The following is a 20,062-nucleotide window of genomic DNA, read 5'->3' on the forward strand; positions in this document are numbered from 1 at the left end:
TTTTATAAATCTCACAATAAATTACCATTTTAAACTTTCAAGCAATTTCTCACGATATTAGCACTAGATTTTTATAAATCTCACGATATTTGTCACTATGCCAAAGACCAAACCAATATTGTCAAATTGGTATCGGTCATGGAATCGGTAGGCCAACGATTCAGGCCTGAATCTGTCAACTTTTAACCAGCAGTTTACACTTGACTCAAAAATACTAAAATAATATTTAAAAATATTGATTACATTAAAAAACTATCTTATAGCAATTTTATTATTTATTTGAAAAAAATCCGAGTCATTCTTGTATTGATTTTGTTGCAATTCAATACTATTCAGGCCTATTCGCAACGATACTGACATCATTAGACCGAGCACAAACTAGTAAGATATCTTAAATATCGGATATGGACATAGAACAACCTCAAGCACTAACCCGATTCCCACCTTATTACACAGTGACGGATCCGGAACAATTACAAGACCCAATCAACTAGTCCATCTCGGTTCATACTCAAAATAGAACCGATCCATTTGGAAGTGGATTAATCCTGAATGTAAACCGACGAAATCCCAATCCTTTTAGCCAGATTCAGTAGTCAAAGTTGGATCTAACCAAATCCCGCCTTCGATCACCGTTAGTAAAACAACTAAAATGCCTTTAAGGATGGCAGTGGACCGGGAAGAAATGGTATCTCGCTCCGCCTAGCCCCGTTTGGACCAAAGATGGAGGACATGAGGCGATGAATTATGATGGAGGTTAAAATCAAAACCCGTGCCAGATGGAGGCGAGGTTAGAGGGCGAAATTCTGAAACGGAGCGAGGGTGAAGACCTTGTTCCCCGCCCCGGTGCACTGCCATCCCTAATGAATCATGATTGATCCGAATAATCCGGACTCGGTAATGCTTAGATCCGACCCGTTTACATTCCTCTATAAAAGGCGCTCGGCTGCCCTAAGGCGTGCCGCGAATTCTGGTTGAGCAGAGAAAGCGGTGAGAGTCTCTCTCTCTCTCTCTCTCTCTGTGTCCAACTCCACTCCAACCATGTCGATAACCGAAGAGGACGACCACCAGAAGACGAAGAAGATGAAAGACAAGAAGAAGATGAAGAAGAAGGCGAATGGGGAAACCCTAACCCTAGAAAACGCCTCTGTTGTAGAATCCACTTCCCAGGACGACGAGAAGGAGGAGATGAAGAAGAGGAAGAAGGAGAAATTCGAGGCGGTGGACGTAATCGGGAAGAAGGAGAAGAAGGAGAAGAAGAAGAAGAAGAAGAAGAAGAGCCCGGGAATGGTGGAGCAGCAGGAAGATGGTGGGGCGGTTGAGGACGAAGAGGATGAAGATGGAAAGGAAGAAGAGGAGGCGGTAGAGGATGAGGCCAAGAAACGGAAGCATTCGGAGGGCGAGGAAGTAAGCGACTGTGACGCAAAGAAACAGAGGATGAGTGCTGGTTCGGGGATCATGAGTTCGACATCGTTCGAGGCACTGGAGTTGTCGGAGCTGACCATGAAGGCGATTAAGGGGATGGGGTTCACCAATATGACCGAGGTGCGTGCTTATGTTTGTTGAGTTGATATGGTTATTGGTGTTCTTATTGTGGAAGGAATTCGTTTTGGTGTTTTAATTGTTGTGATTTTTTTTGGGTTTTCTTCTGTATCTGACGAGGCTCTGTGTAGGTCTTTTAAACCTCGGTTGGCTCTGATTATGGTCTTTGTGTTAAAAAAATGTGGGTTGAAATGTATCCTCACCAACTTCTTTTTCTCCTTTTTGGTTTTCAAAATTTTAGTATCTTCCGCTGAAAATTGGGGCTGACAAAAGCCGAACGAATGGAATAATCTGGTCGAATGATGAATTTGCCCACCCCTATTGAAGATAGTTTGATTACCTATTGGTGATCTTGGATTCATTAATAGAGAAGTAAAAACTGATGCATCTTTCAAATTATTTTTCCCTTCAATTAGTATAATTGTTTCTGTGGTCTCTGAAAAGACCCTTAAACAAAAAGAAAGAAAGAAATATTTTGGGAACGCCTGCTGCTTATAGTCATTATAGTGAAAAATCCACTTCTGCTGTTGTTCTTCACTGCTTGCCAATGATATATTCAATCAGTTGCTTATGGTATGGGAAGGTAAGCATGTGCACGCAGAGGCAGGGAATAACATTTCTGGAGGTTAGCAGTGTCTTTTGACAATGTAAAAGTAAAGCGTCTTTACTGACATAAACCTCAACCTGAATGGATCTTTACTTTGATACCATTGATATGCAGATATCATAGGACTAAAATGGAGTTGAATTTGCCAACGGCAAATCAAATCAAAGATTTAATGAGGAGAAGAGGAGGAAGGAAGGGCCATGGCGACTAGATCAATGGTCTGTGACCTCGCTCACAATGGATTTTAATATATTTATTTTAGTAGGGATGGATTTGAGAGTATCCATGGAGGCTATGGTATAGGAGAAAGAAACGAAAGTGGAGAAAGGATTTTAGATTTTGGTTTGTCCTATGATATGATCTTAGCAAACACTTGGTTTAGGAAGAGGGAGTCTCACCTAGTAACATTTAAAAGTGGGGTTAATACGAGTCAGACAGATTTTCTCCTACTTAGAAAGAGAGATAGGGGTTGTTGCATCGATTGTAAGGTTATACCTGGAGAAAGTGTAGCTACACAACATAGAGTCTTAATTTTAGATCTTAGAATTAGACAATGCCGCAAAAGAGATAGACATAGGATAAATCCTAGAATTAAGTGGTGGGCACTGAAAGGAGCTAAACAAAGAGTGTTTGTAAAGCAGGTAGTTAAAGAAGCTGATTGGTGTCTCGAGGAGGATTCAGAATCAATCTGGAATAAGGTAGCGAGTGGCATGAGAAAGGTGGCTAAGGAGGTATTGGGTGAGTCTAAAGGCGGTGCACCGCTAGGTAAGGATACATCATGGTAGAACGAGGATGTCAAATTAGATATTAAGGTTAAAAGAGAGTGTTATAAAAATCTAAGTAAGAGTCGTGATAATGAGAATTTGGAGAAGTATATGATAGCAAAGAAGGAAGCTAAAAAAGTAGTTCAGAACGCGAGAGATAAGGTATATAAGGAGATTTATGACAAGTTGGATACCAAAGAGGGCGAGAAGGATATTTATAGGCTTGCAAAGATGAGAGATAGGAAATCGAGGGATCTGGGTATGGTTAGATGTATCAAAGATGAAACGCAAAGGGTTTTAGTCAAAGATGAGGAGATTAAAGAGAAATAAAAAGATTATTTTGATAAGCTATTTAATGAAAGTCATGCTCAAGATCTTGGAGACTTCTCCATTCCTTTTCATGAGATGAATCGTGACTTCATGCGCAAAATTAAAAAAAAAAAAGAAATTGCAGAGGCTTTGAAGAAAATGAAATCAAGAAGGACAGTTGGCCTAGATGGTATACATATCGAGGCTTGGAAATGCTTGGGAGAGAAAGGTTTAGAATGGTTGACAAATCTTTTTAAAAAGATTTGGCGGATAAATAAGATGCCTAATGAGTGGAGGAAGAGTACTTTGGTGCCTCTATATAAGAATAAGGGTGATATACATGATTGCACAAACTATTGTGGTATAAAACTCATGAGTCATACTGTGAAACTTTGGGAGAGGGTGATTGATGCTAGGTTGAGGAAGGTTGTCATGATATCTGAGAATCAATTTGGTTTTATGCCTGGAAGATCAACTATGGAAGCTATACATCTTCTTAGACAACTTATTGAGATAAATAGAGAGAGGAACATAGATTTGCATATGGTTTTTATTGATTTGGAGAAGGCATATGACAGAGTACCTAGGGACGTTCTCTGGTGGACAATGATGAAGAAAGGTGTTTCTCTCAAGTACATTAGTATAATTAAGGATATGTATGAAGTAGTAACCAATGTCCGCACTTGTGGAGGGGTGACAACCAATTTTCCTATAACGGTTGGATTACATCAAGGATCTGCTTTAAGCCCTTTCCTATTTGCTATAGTGATGGATGAGCTTACGAAAACAATTCAAGAAAATTTGTCGTGGTGTATGTTGTTTGATGATGATATTGTTCTGATTGATGAGTCTAGAGCTGGGGTTAATGCTAAGTTAGAATTATGGAGACAGACATTGGAAGCAAAGGGTTTTAAGTTGAGTAAGAGTAAGACAGAATATATGGAATGTCGGTTTAGTAAGCAACACAGTAGTGATGAGAGTGTAGTGAAGTTTGACGAGCAAGAAATATCGGTGGATGACTATTTCAAATATTTGGGATCTATCATTCAAAAGTATGGAGAAATTGATGGAGATGTAAATCACAGGATAAAGGTTGGGTGGATAAAATTGAAAAGTGCAACTGGAGTGTTATTCGATCGTAGAATGCCATTGCGGTTGAAGGGAAAGTTTTATAGGACGACTATTAGGCCCACTTTACTATATGGTACGGAATGTTGGGCTGTCAAGAGACATCATATTCAAAAAATGAGTGTAGCTGAGATGCGTATGCTTAGATGGATGTGTGGAAATACAATGAAAGATAAGATTCAGAACGAGGAGATACGTAAGAAGGTAGGCGTTGCACCCATTGAAAATAAGATGAGAGAGAATCGTTTACGGTGGTTTGAACATATTCGGCGAAGGCCTAATGATGCTCCAGTTAGAAGGATGGAGAAATGAGAAAATATATTAGTTAAAAGAGGTCGGGGTAGGCCTAGGAAGACTTGGATGGAGATGATAGGAAAGGATATGAAGGCTTTGAACCTCACCGAGGACATGGCATTAGATAGAAATGATTGGAGGAGAAGGATTCATGTGGAAGACCCAGAATGATTTTCTTTGTTGGTTCATATCGCTGACTCCAATTGTTTGGGATGAAGGCGTAGTTGTTGTTGTTTGTTGTTGTATTCAAATATTGACATGAAATACATTTTCTTAAATCTGATTAATGCAATTACCAGCTTTTAATAGCTATTACTATACTAGGAGCCTTGACCTTAACTATGCTTTGGCATGTATCTTATAATCCTAGGGATATTTGAGAAGAGGAAAAAAGTGGACTTTGCAGATTTGAAGGGAGTCAAATCCTAATGAATTGGTCTTACCTTGGCGATCCACCTGCACTAATAGTTTCCATTCTAGGACTAGAGCACAAAATCTCTAAAGTGGAGCACTTCATAAGGTATTGTGCACTGTAATAATAGTATACCTTCCTGGACTCTCATTTTTCATCTTTGTTGCTGGAAGTAGTGGGTTGCAAATACACATATTGATATTAATATGTAACATGGCATAAAAGTAAGCTAGTATGGAGGAGGAATAGAAAGATGTTAAGATTGTCTCCGACCCCAGTGTTATTTGTAGAACCAATCATGGCCCAGTGTAAAATGGTCTGCAATTGAATCGGCATTTGTCTCCTAAATATGCTTCTCAATAATGTGGGCTAATAATCTCTAGTTGTCTAACTAAGTTTATTGTACGGAATAAACAAAGCAGATTGTGACATTCAGTGAGGCTCGTCATGTTCAAACATAGATTGTAACTTTTTATTTTATATTCACTCTGTTGTTGTTTGTGGTCTTAATGTGTTCTTGCAGATCCAAGCAAGAGCGATTCCAGAGCTGCTGAAAGGTTCCGATGTTGTTGGAGCTGCAAGAACTGGATCTGGAAAGACCCTTGCGTTTTTGGTCCCGTCTGTGGAACTGTTGTATCACATCCACTTTACTCCTCGTAATGGAACTGGGGTTCTCATAATTTGCCCTACAAGAGAACTTGCAATACAGGTATCTTTACATATACTGTGTCTGGGCTCTGACGTAGCACGAGAGTGTTTTGGATTTTAAATATTTCAAGTTTGTTATTCATCTTCTTCATGCTTGCACAGTGACATGCCCTTACCATATGCTCTGCTGATACTTTGTAGATGACTAGGTTGAACTAATGTCATAAAATGTGTAGAGTTGATTTTGTAGTTCATGCTGTCATAAGATGTCTGGAGTTGTTTTGGTAGTTCATGCTGTTTATGTTTATTGAAATGATTTAAAGCCAAATTAATTGGTCTGTAATTGAGGAAAAAGTGCCCAAAATATCCAGAACTAATTCAAAAGCCTTTAAGCCAAGGGGGCGAGTTAAATTGTCGTTGGTTTTGGATTTGGCTTCAACTTTATTTTGTCCCGAAAGAATCTAGAAATAATGTGATGATGGACATGGAACTTATGTTTACTGAGGTTGTCTTATATGGTTTTTTTTTTCCTTGATGGCTCAAGGTTGACATTGATTATATTGACTGAAGTGTATGGTAAATTCTTGCAACTTAGGCAAGATTCTGTGTCAACTCTTACTCAAGTTTTCCTATGCACCTTGAGTCCACTTCGTTAGTTTTGTGGATCAGCCATGTGATGGACAAGGAATGTTTAGGTCATCTGATGCTTCTAAGATTTTTCTTGTGTAATAATCTTGCAAATCACAAGATGCCTGGGATTGTATTCCTATGCATTCATATTCTGGAAGAATATGCACCTATTACAGTGCTTGAGGTTTATTGCTAGATATGATTGTTTTGCTGGAATAGTAATCCAAGTGCAACTTTTATGCACCTATTACAATGCTTGAGGTTATTGCTAGATATGATTGTTTTGCTGGAATAGTAATCCAAGTGTAACTTTACTGTTATATCTAATAAATAGCTTGAGATCACATCTCTCTCTCTCTCTATATATATATATACATAGCCACTAGAATTTGTTAACTAAAAATATGTGAACCGGAATGTGAACTAGATATTTCTGATGCTTTTGTCACAAATCCAACCCTGCAGATGTGTTCGTCAGACTATTTTCTAGGAATCTACTGTTGGATAGTGTATTTTTGACGAAAAATGTGATTTTGGATGCTAGAATATTTGCAAAAATTCTGAGTTGTTGATTTTCGAGCCTTAGAAGATCCTGCTTATGCATTGTAATTGGACGATCAGAGAGCCTGTCCCCATAAAACCAAGCATATAGATCTCATCTTACAGTGAGATTTAAAAAAAAAATTAAAAAACCCCATGAAAATCTCAATTCATGCTCTGGTTCACATATTTCCAGTTAACATATTTTTTGGTTGATCAGATCTTATTGATATGAACCACATGCATTTTAAGTAGAAAACAAGTTTTGGATCATGTGATTGTGATGTCGGTATAGATTTTTAAGACCTTAAAACATCAATAACCCCACAATGTACCAAAGTTTTACGATTAAAAAAATCTTATTTTATGTCCAAAAGACATGATCCAGGACATGTATCAAATAAACTATGTTGAACACATCTATGAAGCCTGATTGAGAAGATGCAACCTGCATCTAGGATTTCTACCAGTTTTGTAGGTGCTCTCACTGTAGTATTACTTTAATTATATATAAGTTTGCTGTTGTATATCAAATAAATAACTTAAGACATATGGTCCGCTGATCAGTATATTAGGAAGTTACTGTCCACCAGTTTGCAGATTGTTGTCTCTGTTTGTCTAAGGCTCTTTTCAAAGGGAAGGTTGATTTCTATTGACTTCTTCTTTACTTTACCGATTGTTGGATGAGGAGTAACAAGCATGTGAGAATGCTTGTGACTTAGTAAGCATTGTCCCTGATGGCCTGACCCCTTCAAAGCTACGTAGAAAGCCTTGTTCTTGTTGATGTTGTCCATAGAATTGGGGTGAAAAGAATCATAGCGAGGTTGCCATATGCAGATGATGCTGGCAGTCTCTGCCTTCCTGTGAAGGTTAAGGGCTGTAACAATGTGAGGAAAGAGCATTTATGATCATTGCCCTTTTTTTTGTTCCATCTATTCTTGAATGTTCTTCCAACTTGCCATTTTAGACAATCATGATTGGGGATTAGGCAAGAGATCCCACACAGACCATACTTGCTTGCATAGTTTGATAGAGATATAGAAGAGGAAACCTGAAGACACGGTCCATTTGGAACAAACAATTGTAGCTGTGCCATTGATCCATGCGATGTAAGTCCTCTTTGAATTATTGTGGCCTTCAGACACCTTTGGTGCTTGATGCCTGTAAAATTTTTTAACCTTAAAAATATGAAAGAAGAATATTTGTGAAAAGACGTGCGTGCTTCTTTATAATGGGTCACGGGTCAGGGGATCCAGACCTGTAATTATGCTGTTTCATTAATGGCATGCATGTAATTTATTCTTGTTGTAATAGGGGTATTTTAGTACCCTAAAATTTCTTGTAGTGATTGTATATAAATGAATAAGAATAGCAGCCGACTCCTGTGAGTGGAATCGGGATTTCTTTGTAGCTCCTTCTCTCTCGGTTCCTCACTCTTCACGCGTGGTAGAACTCAGGTTTCACAAATCTAACATGGTATCAGAGCCACGCTAGAGCTGGATCTGGGATTGATTCCAAAGGTATGTCTAAAAAGATCTGAATCTGATCGTTTTACTCTTCCAAGTAAAAAAAAAAGGAATTTTGATTCTCAATATCTTTTCTATCTGCCTTCTCATCTTGTCCCCAATATATCTCTCGTATCTCGATCTTGATCAGTTCTGATTAAAATCAGATCTGATCAAGTTTTCTGTCAAAGCCGATTCTGTCTTGGTATCTCGATCTTGCTATTCTCAACTTTTATCACTATCTTGATCAGATCTGATCAGATTCATATCTGATCACGCTTATGCGTTGCCTTCTTAACCTTTAATCTGGTTCTAACCTATTTTGTTGATCAGTTTCGATCAGAGTCTGAATCTGATCACGTAATCGGTTTTTTATTAATCTTGTCATATCCCTTCCTGACCAGATCTGATCAGATTCAGATCTGGATTCTCCTTTCCTTTGACATCTTCATTCCTTTCATTCTTTTCATTCTTGAAAGGCTTTATATCAATATCGGATATGATTTCTACTCATATGTTCTTTTAGGTTTTCGTATTCAATGGTTAACTGTTTATTCAAATCTTGAAAATCAAAGATCTGATCGACATTCAATATTTAGTTTTAAATTAGATATTGAATCAGTCTTTTTTTTATCTATTGTCTAGTGTTCCTCACATAGCCTTATATAGTGCACTCTGCAAAAAAAAAAAAAAGGAGGTTGCAGGAATTGCTTTTACTTTAGTCATCTGTGTGATTGTTCTGTCTGCAAAAAAAAAAAGGTTGCAGGAATTGCAGACAGTGTGCTGGACACATTCTTATTATTGTGAAACATGGATTCATTTCTTACTCAGGTCTTTCTTCAAGCTTCCTCAGTCAACTCGTGTCCGAAAAATTAAACAATTCTAATTTCTTGACTTGGAAGAGGCAAATCATTCCTTTCATTAGGAGTCAGGATCTTTCTGGACATCTGGATGGATCTTTTCCAGTTCCTCCAGAGTTCATATCACGAGAAGAAAGGGACAGTAAAGGAGCATCTTCCACAGTATATGATAGAAATCCTGAATTTGTAGCTTGGATGAAAAGAGACTAGGCGCTAGTTGCTTATATTACCTCTACATTGTTACAAGAGGTGCTTCAGACGACTATATTGCCATGCAACTTTGGGACACACTAGTTCAGACATATTCACAGGTTTCTCAAGCAAGGATTGTATTTCTTAAAAGGGAATTTTATAAGTTAAGAAAGGATTCCATGACTATCATGGAGTACTTGAACAAAATGAAGATCATCACAAATCAACTAACAGTTGTTGGGTGTGCAGTGACTGATAAAGATTTGGTACAACAAACTCTAAGCGGATTGGGGCCTGACTATCATATGATTGTTACTTATTATGTTTACCTGAGCTGCCCAAATTTGAAGACCTGCGTGCAAAACTATTTCAATATGAGATGAACTTGAAGGGATTTTCTGAAGAATCATCTATGCATACAGGGATGCAAGATGTTCTTGCTACAGGGGTAAATTATGGACGAGGACAATGAAGTTATGATGTTAAGGGAAAGGGAGGACAAGGAAGAAGTGGACAAGGAGGCCGTGGACTATTGCCTACACCCAACATATAGCCCAACCCACAGCGACAAAGCCCAATTCCTACTTGTTTTTTGTGTAGTAAAAAGGGGCACATCAAAGCTAACTGTTGGTTTAATTCCCTAAATAAAGGAAAATCAACACAGACTGAAGCGCAAAAAAGAACATATAGTACAAGGGCCAACGGAGAAGTAAAGGAGTTATTGTTGTCAGCTTTAGCCGGATTAAATCTAAAACAGAATGAGCAAGGTACTTGGTACGTGGACTCTGGGGCAGCGACTCACGTTACTCGTGATGCTGGTAAGCTCCTAAACCTTGTTCCTTACATTGGTAGAAATAGTATAGTTACTGGGGATGGATCCCACTATTCTATCTCTCATATTGGAAACTTCGTTATACCTGTCAAAGTCCTCTCTCAACCTTTCAAAGGTTCTCTATGCTCCTAACATTAAGAAAAACATTGGTTCTGTTTCTAAACTTGACAGTTGAATTTACTCCCTTTTCTGTTTTTGTCAAGGATCTCTGCACGAGGGAGACGTTCGCTAAAGGAAAACGACAAGGCAATATGTATGTTTTCCAAGAAGATCATTCGACTTCCTACATGTGTCTTTAATGTCTCTGAATCAAATAAGTCAAATCTTTGGCATTGTCGTTTAGGTCATTGCAGTAGTAGTTTCATTGAGAAGCTTGTCTCAAATAACCTCATTCCCAGGTCAAGTTTAAGAATAAATGTTCATGACAACAAATGTTGTAGTTGTCTCTTATGTAAGAGTCATGTTTTACCCTTTCATTCTATCAATAAAAGAGCTTCAAGACCTTTTGAGATTATCTGTTCTGATGTTTGGGGGCCTGCCTCAGTTTCTTCTATATCTCGAACTAGATATTATCTTATATTTATTGACAGTTATTCTCGTTATACTTGAATTTTCTTCATGAAACACAAATCTGAGACTTTCAAGTTGTTCCAAAATTTTCACTCCTTTGTCAAGAATTAATTTTCTGAAAACATTATTTGTTTCCAATGTGACGGAGGAGGTGAATTCTCTTCAATTGACTTTACTAACTTTCTTCAAAGTAATGGGATCATTCTTCAAAGTAATGGGATCACACACCTCAGCAAAATGAGATTGCTGAAAGGAAGCATCACCATATTGTTGAGAGTGCAATGAGTATGATGCATGATAGTAATCTTCTGATTACTTTATGGACATAAGCTTTTCACTTCGCAGTCTATGTGATAAACCGATTGCCCACAACTATTTTGGAGAACAAGTCTCCTTACTTTTCTCTATTTGAAGTTCATCCTAACTACTATGATTTGCGCGCGTTTGGCTGTTTATGTTATGTTCATATTGATAGTTCAATGAGACATAAGTTTCAGGACAAAGCCTTGAAGTGCAGATTTGTGGGCTATGCAGATGACTATAAAGGATACAGGTGCTATGACCCCATGAGCAAGCACATCAAAATATCAAGAAATGTTATCTTTGATGAATTGGGTTTTGATTGTCGATGCATTAGTGCTCCTAAATCAAGTTCCAGAGTTGAGGTTTATTATCCTTGGTTGAATTCTGAACTTTTCTCTGGTACTAGCGATATTTGTCCTTCAGATTGTGCTCAAAAGGATAAGGAATCTATGCCTGCTGATGAGATGGTTACACAAGAGAGTATAGAGCCATCCTTGGACCCAAAAATGTATAAAGGTCTTGTTTACACCCGATGAGGAAGAGAGGCGCCCACTATTGTTAATCAGGAAACATATACATCCTCTACATCCACTTCTACCTTTGATGCTAGAAGATCCACTCGCCCTCGTCATCCGATAGAAAGATGGGTCAGTTATGAAAATTTCTCACTGGATTTTCAACTTTTTCTAACAGCTTTGATCAAGGAAGATGAACCCACAACGTTTTCTCAAGCATCAAATTCTAAAAGATGGATTGAAGCAATGAATGAAGAAATGAAAGCTTTACATGAATGTGGTACGTGAGATGTTGTACCGAGACCACCTGACAGAAATGTAGTTGGGTCGAAATGAGTGTACAAAATAAAATATAAACCAGATGGGACTATAGAACGGTAGCCAAAGGATTTACACAGGAACAAGGACAGGATTATGATGAGACCTTTAGTCCAGTGGTGAAGATGAGGACAATTAGAGTCATACTTTCTTTAGCTATTGAACATCAATGAACTATTAGTCAACTTGATAAAAAAATGCCTTTCTCCATGAAAATTTGAAAGAGAAAGTATACATGGAGCAACCCACTGGTTATGCAGAAGGCAATCCTACAAAATACGTATGCAGATTAAAAAGGACGATATACGGATTGAAGCAGGCATCCCGTTCTTGGTTTGATAGTTTCTCTCTTGAAATACAAAAATATGGTTTTAGGAGATCTCTCCTTGACCATTTCTTGTTTATATTCAAGAACCAAGACATAGTTACTCTGCTGTTGATATATGTAAATGATATTATCATCACAGGTAACTCCAATGCGTATATTGAGGAGGTCAAACATCTCCTGAATCAGAGATTCAAAATGAAGGACCTTGGTAAACTACGATACTTCCTTGGAATTGAAGTTGACAATACTTCTGAAGAAATGACTCTCACTCAACATAAGTATACCATTGATGTCCTTAATAAGGCATGTATGAAAGATTGCAAGCCCTTGGGAACTCCTAGTGTTCTTGACCAGAAACTTAGTTCGCAAGATGGAGATCCATATGAGAATCCCACACAATATCGTAGCATAGTGAGCATGTTACAATATCTCACTTTCACTCTACTTGATATTGTTTATTCTGTAAATCAGGTATCTCAGTTTATGCATGCACCATGTGAAGGGCATATGAAAGCAGTTAAACGGATACTTCGGTACCTGAAGGGAACTATTGGGGATGTTCTTTTGTATAAGAGAAAGACAAATGAGCAAAATGCACATGAAATTACTGTCTATACTGATGCAGACTGGGCGGAAGACCTAGATGAACATGGATCAGTATCTGGCTATTGTGTGTTTGTTGGGATGAATTTCGTCTCCTGGAGTAGCAAGAAACAAAAGGTTGTTGCTAGATCAAGTATAGAAGCCGAATATAGGTCAATGACAGCCGCTACTGCTGAAGCTACCTGGATTAGGCATTTATTGACAGAAGTGGGAGAGTCGATCTCTCGATCTATTCTTTTATGTGTCAACCAAAGTGCCATTAGTATGTCATTTAATCTCATTTATCACAGCCGTGCCAAACATATTGAAATAGATCAACATTTTGTGAGACAAAAAGTAGAAGAGAAGGAGATTGAGCCCGAATTTGTCCGAACTACAGATCAAGTGGCTGATATATTTACCAAATGATTGACAAAAGACAAATTTTGGATGTTGAAAGGCAAGTTGTTCATGGTTCAGAACCATGCACAACTTGAGGGAGGGTGAAAAGACGTGCGTGCTTCTTTATAATGGGTCATGGGTCAGGGGATCCAAACCCGTAATTATGTTGTTTCATTAATGGCATGCATGTAATTTATTCTTGTTGTAATAGGGGTATTTTAGTACCCTAAAATTTGTATTAGTGATTGTATATAAATGAATAAGAATAGCAGCCGACTCCTGTGAGTGGAATCGGGATTTCTTTGCATCTCCTTCTCTTTCTCTCTGTTCCTCACTCTTCACGCGTGGTAGAACTCGGGTTTCACAAATCTAACAATTTGAACCAGAAATGATCCTTTCTAGACATTGGTTTGTTGCCATAACTGTTAACTCGTCCCAGCTGTAAAAGGACCGCCATATATGTGAAATCAATCAGATTAATATTTAGAAATTCATTTGATTCAATGTTGTATTGAATTTTTTTTATGTTCTGTGCATAGCCCTTGTGATGGTCCAAAAGTTTAACTATTTTGGAGGCTAACTAAATGACTGTAACAATGTTTGTTTGCATATGCCCACTTGACACTATAAGCATACTATTTCATGTGTAGTTAATTTTCCTGATATATAGATGTAACCTGTTTTTTATATGGTGACTTGTTTGCTGTTCCAATCTCCAATATTTTATAGTATTGTCATTTCTTACTGATTTATGGATCAATCATAAAAGGGTCTGTATGCAACTGGAACTTCTTTAAATCTCTAGGTGTTGTACAGGAATAAATAGTTATTACTGAAGATCTGTTCTCTTTTCTGGTAATAACAGACCCATGCTGTTGCAGAGGAGATTTTATCACACCACAAACAGACCCATGGTGTAATTTTTGGTGGTACTGCTCTAAGGGGAGAAAGAGAGCGCCTTGTGAAGGGTGTAAATATTTTGGTAGCCACTCCTGGTAGACTCCGTGATCATCTTGAAAACACTTCAGGGTTCATATATAAAAATTTGAAGGTATGTATTCTATGTCTTCCATCATGCATTTTGAGTAATTTATATATCTTACATGTCTTTTTTCCTTTTTACAAATCTGAATTATTATCACTTGCTCACTGATTGTGCTATAGGGATTTACTGAATTAGGTAATTTGCAAATCCTCCCTCCCTCTCTCTCTGCTCTCTGGAAACCCTCAACTCTCTCTCTTCTCCCTCACTCTCTGCTCTCCCAAAACCCTTGACCCTCTCTCCCTGGTCTCATTCTTTTTTTATTTTGTTTTCGTGATTTCACCCTTGCCCCCTTTTTACCTTCGATTGCACGAGGAGAAGAGGAAGAAGAAATGGAGAGAGAGAGAGAGAGAGAGAGAGAGAGAGAGAGAGAGAGAGAGAGAGAGAGAGAGAGCAACATGCCCCTCCTCGTTCTCCTTCATCATCTTCTTCTCCTCCTCCTCCTCGTGCTCCTTGTTTAGAGAGAGAGAGAGAGAGAGAGAGAGAGAGAGAGTCTCTTTTCTTTTTATTCTAAAAAGAAAGAAAAAATATCTCAATAGCCACTCTTTTCAAAAATTTCATTTTAACTTCTTTTATATTCAAAATATCAAATTACTCTTTTTCAAAAAATTCATTTAACTTTTTTTATATTCGAAATATCAAATTCTCTTCTTATATATGCATATATATAGCCGTGTCCCCGTACCCACATTTTTTGGAATTGCCGTGTACCTTCCGTACCCGTACCCAGGTGACACAGCTTTTATACATGCTATTTCTGCATCTAGGTCTGATTGCACTTTAATGTGACCATAGCCACCTGTATCATTCTCAGCATGGTTTTTCTTGGGATTTTTTTCCAAAAAGTTGTTTTTCTCGAAAAATCTCTTGAAAATATCGGAAGTTTTAAAATTTGAAAAATATAATAAATAACAAAAAAGATAAGAAATAATAGGTTTTATATTATTTTTCTTGTAAAAATAAAAAAATAGAAAAGTTTTTAAAATATAATAGAAACAAAATAGATACTTGAAATATATTAAAAAAAGATGGTTTTTGAAATCTGAGGAATATATTGGGAGAATATCGCGGTATTTTTGGTTTTGGCAATATTTTTAAAATCTTGCGAAAATATTGTCTGACCTTGAAATACCGATAATATACAATATTTTCAAAATATTTGCAATGTCGGTGACTATGAATGTAACTGAGACCATTTTTACAAGATTTCTTTTTTTAGAGAGAACCTTTCTTTCCACCTAAAACACTCCTTGATGTTGCATTTTTTGGGTTTGATTCAAATGAAATGGATGAGGGGCACTTTTTTCATTGTGTGGGAGAGTTTAGAATCATCCTTATGCCATTCTTGTTGGTTCTTTGGGGTTATTAGCTACTGTAGCATGTTGATTAGGAATTAGATCCTTTCAAACTTTTCTAGTTTTTTTTTCTGGTTTTTGTGCCATTTTAGAATCTTGCAAATATTTGTTGCTTGTTACTTTCCTAAGCCGAATTTTGCCAATGTTGCAGTGTCTTATAATTGATGAAGCTGACCGGATACTGGACCCTAACTTTGAGGAGGATATGAGGAAGATTCTTTCACTCCTACCTAAGGTATGCTTATGCTTCTTTGGCATTTCGGCCTGGAAAACATTTCCTTCACTCATGCTATGGCCTGATCTAGATCTGAATGTTAATCCAATTTTCATGCATGTGGATCAATAATGCCTCAATTTGGGGTGTCATAGTTCTATCAAGGTTGGCGCTAGAGTGTCTAAAGCAAGGTTGCAGACTAGGAAGCGGAAGCAGGAAACAGTATGGAAAGCGGAAGCGAGAAGCAATGCATTTTAAAATGTATAGGAAGTGGGAAGCGAGGAATAAAAAAAGAAATATAAGAATTAAATGAGAATAAAAATGAAACTCAAATAAAAACTAAAATAAAAGTGACTAATATTAAATTTCATGATTTTTTAGTGTAAGAATTAAATTTTAACAAAATCTAAAAATGATGACTGCCAATTTAGAGAAAGCACATGGAAGTGAGTGAGAAGAGAGAGAAAACACATAAAAAACATGAAAAGTTGAGCAAGAGAACATATAAGAAGAATAGATAAAGCGTGTGAAAAGCATAGGAGAAGCATGGGGGAATCGAGGTTCTCATCAAGTTTCGGAAGCATGGAGTATTGCGCTTCCGAATTGAGTTTCCGGGAAGCGAGCTTCCCACCTATATAAGAAGCTTCCGGTAACTCTGGTCTAAAGCCCTCTATACCAGTGAGACTGATTTTCTGAGTGGTTCCAATGAGTGGACCTGGCTCTCAGTCGTGGAGTTTCCTTGCTACCTTCAATGCTGGTAGAACATTTGTTGGGACTGCTGAAGGTCAAACAGTTTATTTTTCGGCCTCGATTGGAATCGTAAATCCATTATTCTAAGTTATGAACATAGCACTTTGCATGTGCAGTGTGTGTGTTTGTGTAGTACAATGAAGGGTTGTATGCTGTGCTCAGGAATGATGAAATCTCTTGTTTGCGCACATGTGTCTGTTTGTTCATGTCTGCATACAGGCATACCTGATTTTGAATCATAGCCACAGATTCAACCGATAAATTGAAAATGTGTGCTACATAAATCTTATCTTTTAGAGAACAATTTAAAAGGTAAAAATATCGTGATATTTTCACAAATATTTTCAGTTACTTTTTTACTCTTTATTTCTTTTCTATATCTTAAATATGTTTTTTCCTTCTTTTATACATGTGTATTTTTTATTGAAACATATTATTTTTTTACTTATTTCTGTTATTTTATATTTCAAAATTTTGTAAGTCCTGAGACTTTTCTAGATTTTCCTGAGTTTTATATACCAAAACCTATATTATCACGAGATTTGCCTTGGTGATATATTGCCAGGACAGGTATTTGTAACTATGGTTTGAATTGGTTCAACCGAATATCCCAAACCGCAGTATGGTGTTTGCTGGCCCGAGCTGGTATTTTGGTACTGGCAAACTTAATTCATTATACCTTGTTTTAAACAACTCCTTTTGGGAATGTGTTGAAAATTGTGTGTTAATGGTTTTGTGACATTGATAATGTGTTCTGTATTAATAAATTCTTTTCTTTTAATTTCCCATTGCCATTTCTTAACAAAAGGCAGATATTAAAGTAGTTAGTCATCTTCTTTCCATTGATTGCATTTATTTTGGATTAAACAATCTGTATTAGGTGAAGTTTCAATTATTTTAGTTTAAACCATATATATTAAGTGAAATGTCTAACACATCCTTTGTTTTGTGTGTGCAGACAAGACAAACTGTTCTTTTCTCGGCCACTCAGACTAAAAAGGTTTGCTATCGTCACTAATATTGCTTTTGGATTTTCAACATTTTGATGTTCCTGGAGGTAATCATGTAGTGCTGATGGTTTACAACAGGTTGCCGATCTTATAAGTTTGTCATTTCAGTCTACTCCAAAATATATTGGTGTGGATGATGGGAGGGTTAAGGTAAATGTTTAGATCGGTTCCATATCATGGTTCTATTTCCTTTTTCTTCTTTACTTGTTCACTTGATTTATCAAGCCTGACCAACTTGATGTTTTCATTGTAGGCTACTGCTGAAGGCTTGCAGCAAGGATATTGTGTGGTGCCATGTGCAAAAAGATTTGTTCTTCTATACTCTTTCTTGAAAAGAAATAAATCAAAGAAGGTTATGGTTTTCTTCTCTTCTTGCAACTCGGTCAAGTTCTACTCTGAACTGCTTAGATACATTAACATTGAGTGCTTTGATATTCATGGAAAACAAAAGCAACAAAAAAGAACCTCTACATACTTTGACTTCTGCAAAACAGAAAAAGGTTTTCTTCTGTGCACAAATGTTGCAGCCCGGGGACTTGATATCCCTTCTGTGGTTGGTTCTTTTCTTCTTCTTTTAGCAGCTTAGTTTTTTTCATTATCCCATTTGCTGAGCTGGACACTCGATTGATACTGTATTTTTGGTTTTATTTGTAGGACTGGATTGTCCAGTATGACCCTCCTGATGACCCGAAGGTGCATCTTGTTGTCATGATCCACTGGCTAAATATGCTCTTTTCTTCTCCTCCTGTAAAGTTGTGATTTATTTGCTTTCTCTGTTTCAGGAATACATTCATAGGGTAGGTCGAACTGCCCGTGGGGAATTCGGGAGTGGCCACGCTCTGTTGTTTCTATTGCCAGAAGAGTTGCAATTTCTCTCTTATCTGAGGGTCTGTTTTGAGTCTTTATTCGCTGAGTTATGTCGCCATTGCATTAGAATTATTACTTTATTACATAAATGTAATCTCATATACTTCGCTGTTTCCAGAGAGAAAGGATTCCACTAAAAGAGTACGAGTATAATGAAAACAAGCTGGCAAACATTCAGGCTGCTTTGGTATCCAACTTTCCTAATGATCATTGGCTGCTTATTTATTGAGTCACATTGTAATGCAAAATAACCTTAATCAATTGCTTTAACAGGATAAGCTGGTAGCGAACAATTATCACCTTCTCCGCTCGGCAAAAGAGGCATATAGTTCTTATATCAAAGCGTATGCATCTCACTCCATGAAGGAGGTATTCAATGTTCACCGCCTAGATGTTCAGGTAATTACGGTTATGATTGGACAAGGTTTCTTCTGATTGTTACTTTCGCAACAATTACTGCTAGTTTCTCCGTCAAGTGATTATACTCATTCATTTGGGTACAGGCTGTAGCTGCTTCCTTCTGTTTTGATTCTCCTCCTATGATAAATCTGAACATTGACAGCAGTGCTTCCAAGTTCAAAAGAAAGATGCATAAAGATGGATGGAATCGACATGGAATTAGTGAGCTGAACCCTTACGGTAAAAATAGTTACGAATGATGACACAGTACATAGTAAGAAACTAACTAAAGATGCACTTGATAATGTTGTGCCTACATTGTATAAACAGGAGGGAGGCAGCGGAGATGATCAGACTCTACGGCATGTGGATTGGTGAGGAAGTAGTTTCATGGATCTAATTTATTTTAGTAACTATTGAATAATTAACCTTTTGTATTTGTCCATCAGATACATCAAAATTTTGGTAGTTAGGGGGTTCATGTTACCTGTTTCGTCAGTTATCATTGTGAAGTGCAAGTACTCAGTTTTCATGTCTATATAGCAAAATATTGGGTATGTTGTGCTTTTTCTTTGGAATATCCATTGAGACTTCTTTTGTCAAGCGAGGGCTGCATTGGGTGCAAAAAGAAAGCATATCAATTTTCAAAGACAGGCAAATGATATCAGAATCTGTGAGTTTGTGACCGTCACTAGCATGGAACCGATTTATCTTGGGTTGAATCATTGCAAGTAGGAAATGGATCATGTTATGGGGATAGTGTTTATACCTATCTTGCTATTATCTGTGGTATGAACAAGTTGAATACAGCCTGTATGAGCTCGCTTGTTTAGGTCTGGACTCAGCTTGGGCTTGTGATGAGCTAAGCTGAGCCTAAGCTTGTGATGAACCCGAGTGGATCTAGCTGAGCCCGGTCTGTCTACAACAACAACAACTACGCCTTCATCCCAAAACAATTGGGGTCAGCGATATGAACCAAAAAAGAAATTCATTTTGGGTCTTCCACATGAATCCTTTTCCTCCAATCATTTCTATCCAATGCCATGTCCTCGGTGTGGTTCAAAGCATTCATATCCTTTCCTATCATCTCCATCCAAGTCTTCCTAGGCCTACCCCGACCTCTTTTAACTAATAAATTTTCCCA

At 37.4% G+C, this 20,062-nt stretch overlaps 1 protein-coding gene across 2 annotated transcripts; it reads left to right on the forward strand.

The window, feature by feature from the left end:
• Positions 1-954: 954 nt before the first annotated feature.
• On the forward strand, positions 955-19,473 carry LOC149827295 (ATP-dependent RNA helicase HAS1-like). 2 transcript variants are annotated; one of them, XM_090019261.1, is made up of 14 exons: positions 955-1,545; positions 5,580-5,765; positions 14,147-14,332; positions 15,830-15,913; positions 17,601-17,642; positions 17,731-17,802; positions 17,906-18,205; positions 18,307-18,345; positions 18,435-18,539; positions 18,638-18,706; positions 18,793-18,918; positions 19,023-19,158; positions 19,249-19,292; positions 19,368-19,473. In XM_090019261.1, exons 1-13 carry the CDS (start codon positions 1,042-1,044, stop codon positions 19,266-19,268), a joined length of 1,869 nt encoding a protein of 622 aa, XP_089875387.1. In that variant the 5' UTR covers positions 955-1,041; the 3' UTR covers positions 19,269-19,292; positions 19,368-19,473. The 2 variants fall into 2 exon arrangements, with proteins under 2 accessions (XP_089875387.1, XP_089875386.1); XM_090019260.1 differs by having other exon boundaries at positions 19,249-19,473.
• The last annotated feature ends 589 nt before the right edge of the window (positions 19,474-20,062 follow it).

Source organism: Nuphar pumila, chromosome 10 (assembly GCF_984573655.1).
Source record: "Nuphar pumila chromosome 10, dmNupPumi1.hap1.1, whole genome shotgun sequence".
NCBI lineage: Eukaryota > Viridiplantae > Streptophyta > Magnoliopsida > Nymphaeales > Nymphaeaceae > Nuphar > Nuphar pumila.

Excerpts from the sequence above, each read along its gene's own strand:
- LOC149827295 (XM_090019260.1), top strand. The coding sequence starts at position 1,042 with ATGTCGATAACCGAAGAGGACGACCACCAGAAGACGAAGAAGATGAAA. Across the intron at positions 5,766-14,146 it reads CAAGAGAACTTGCAATACAG|ACCCATGCTGTTGCAGAGGA; the intron begins GTATCTTTACAT and ends TGGTAATAACAG. Across the intron at positions 17,803-17,905 it reads TGGATGATGGGAGGGTTAAG|GCTACTGCTGAAGGCTTGCA; the intron begins GTAAATGTTTAG and ends TTTTCATTGTAG.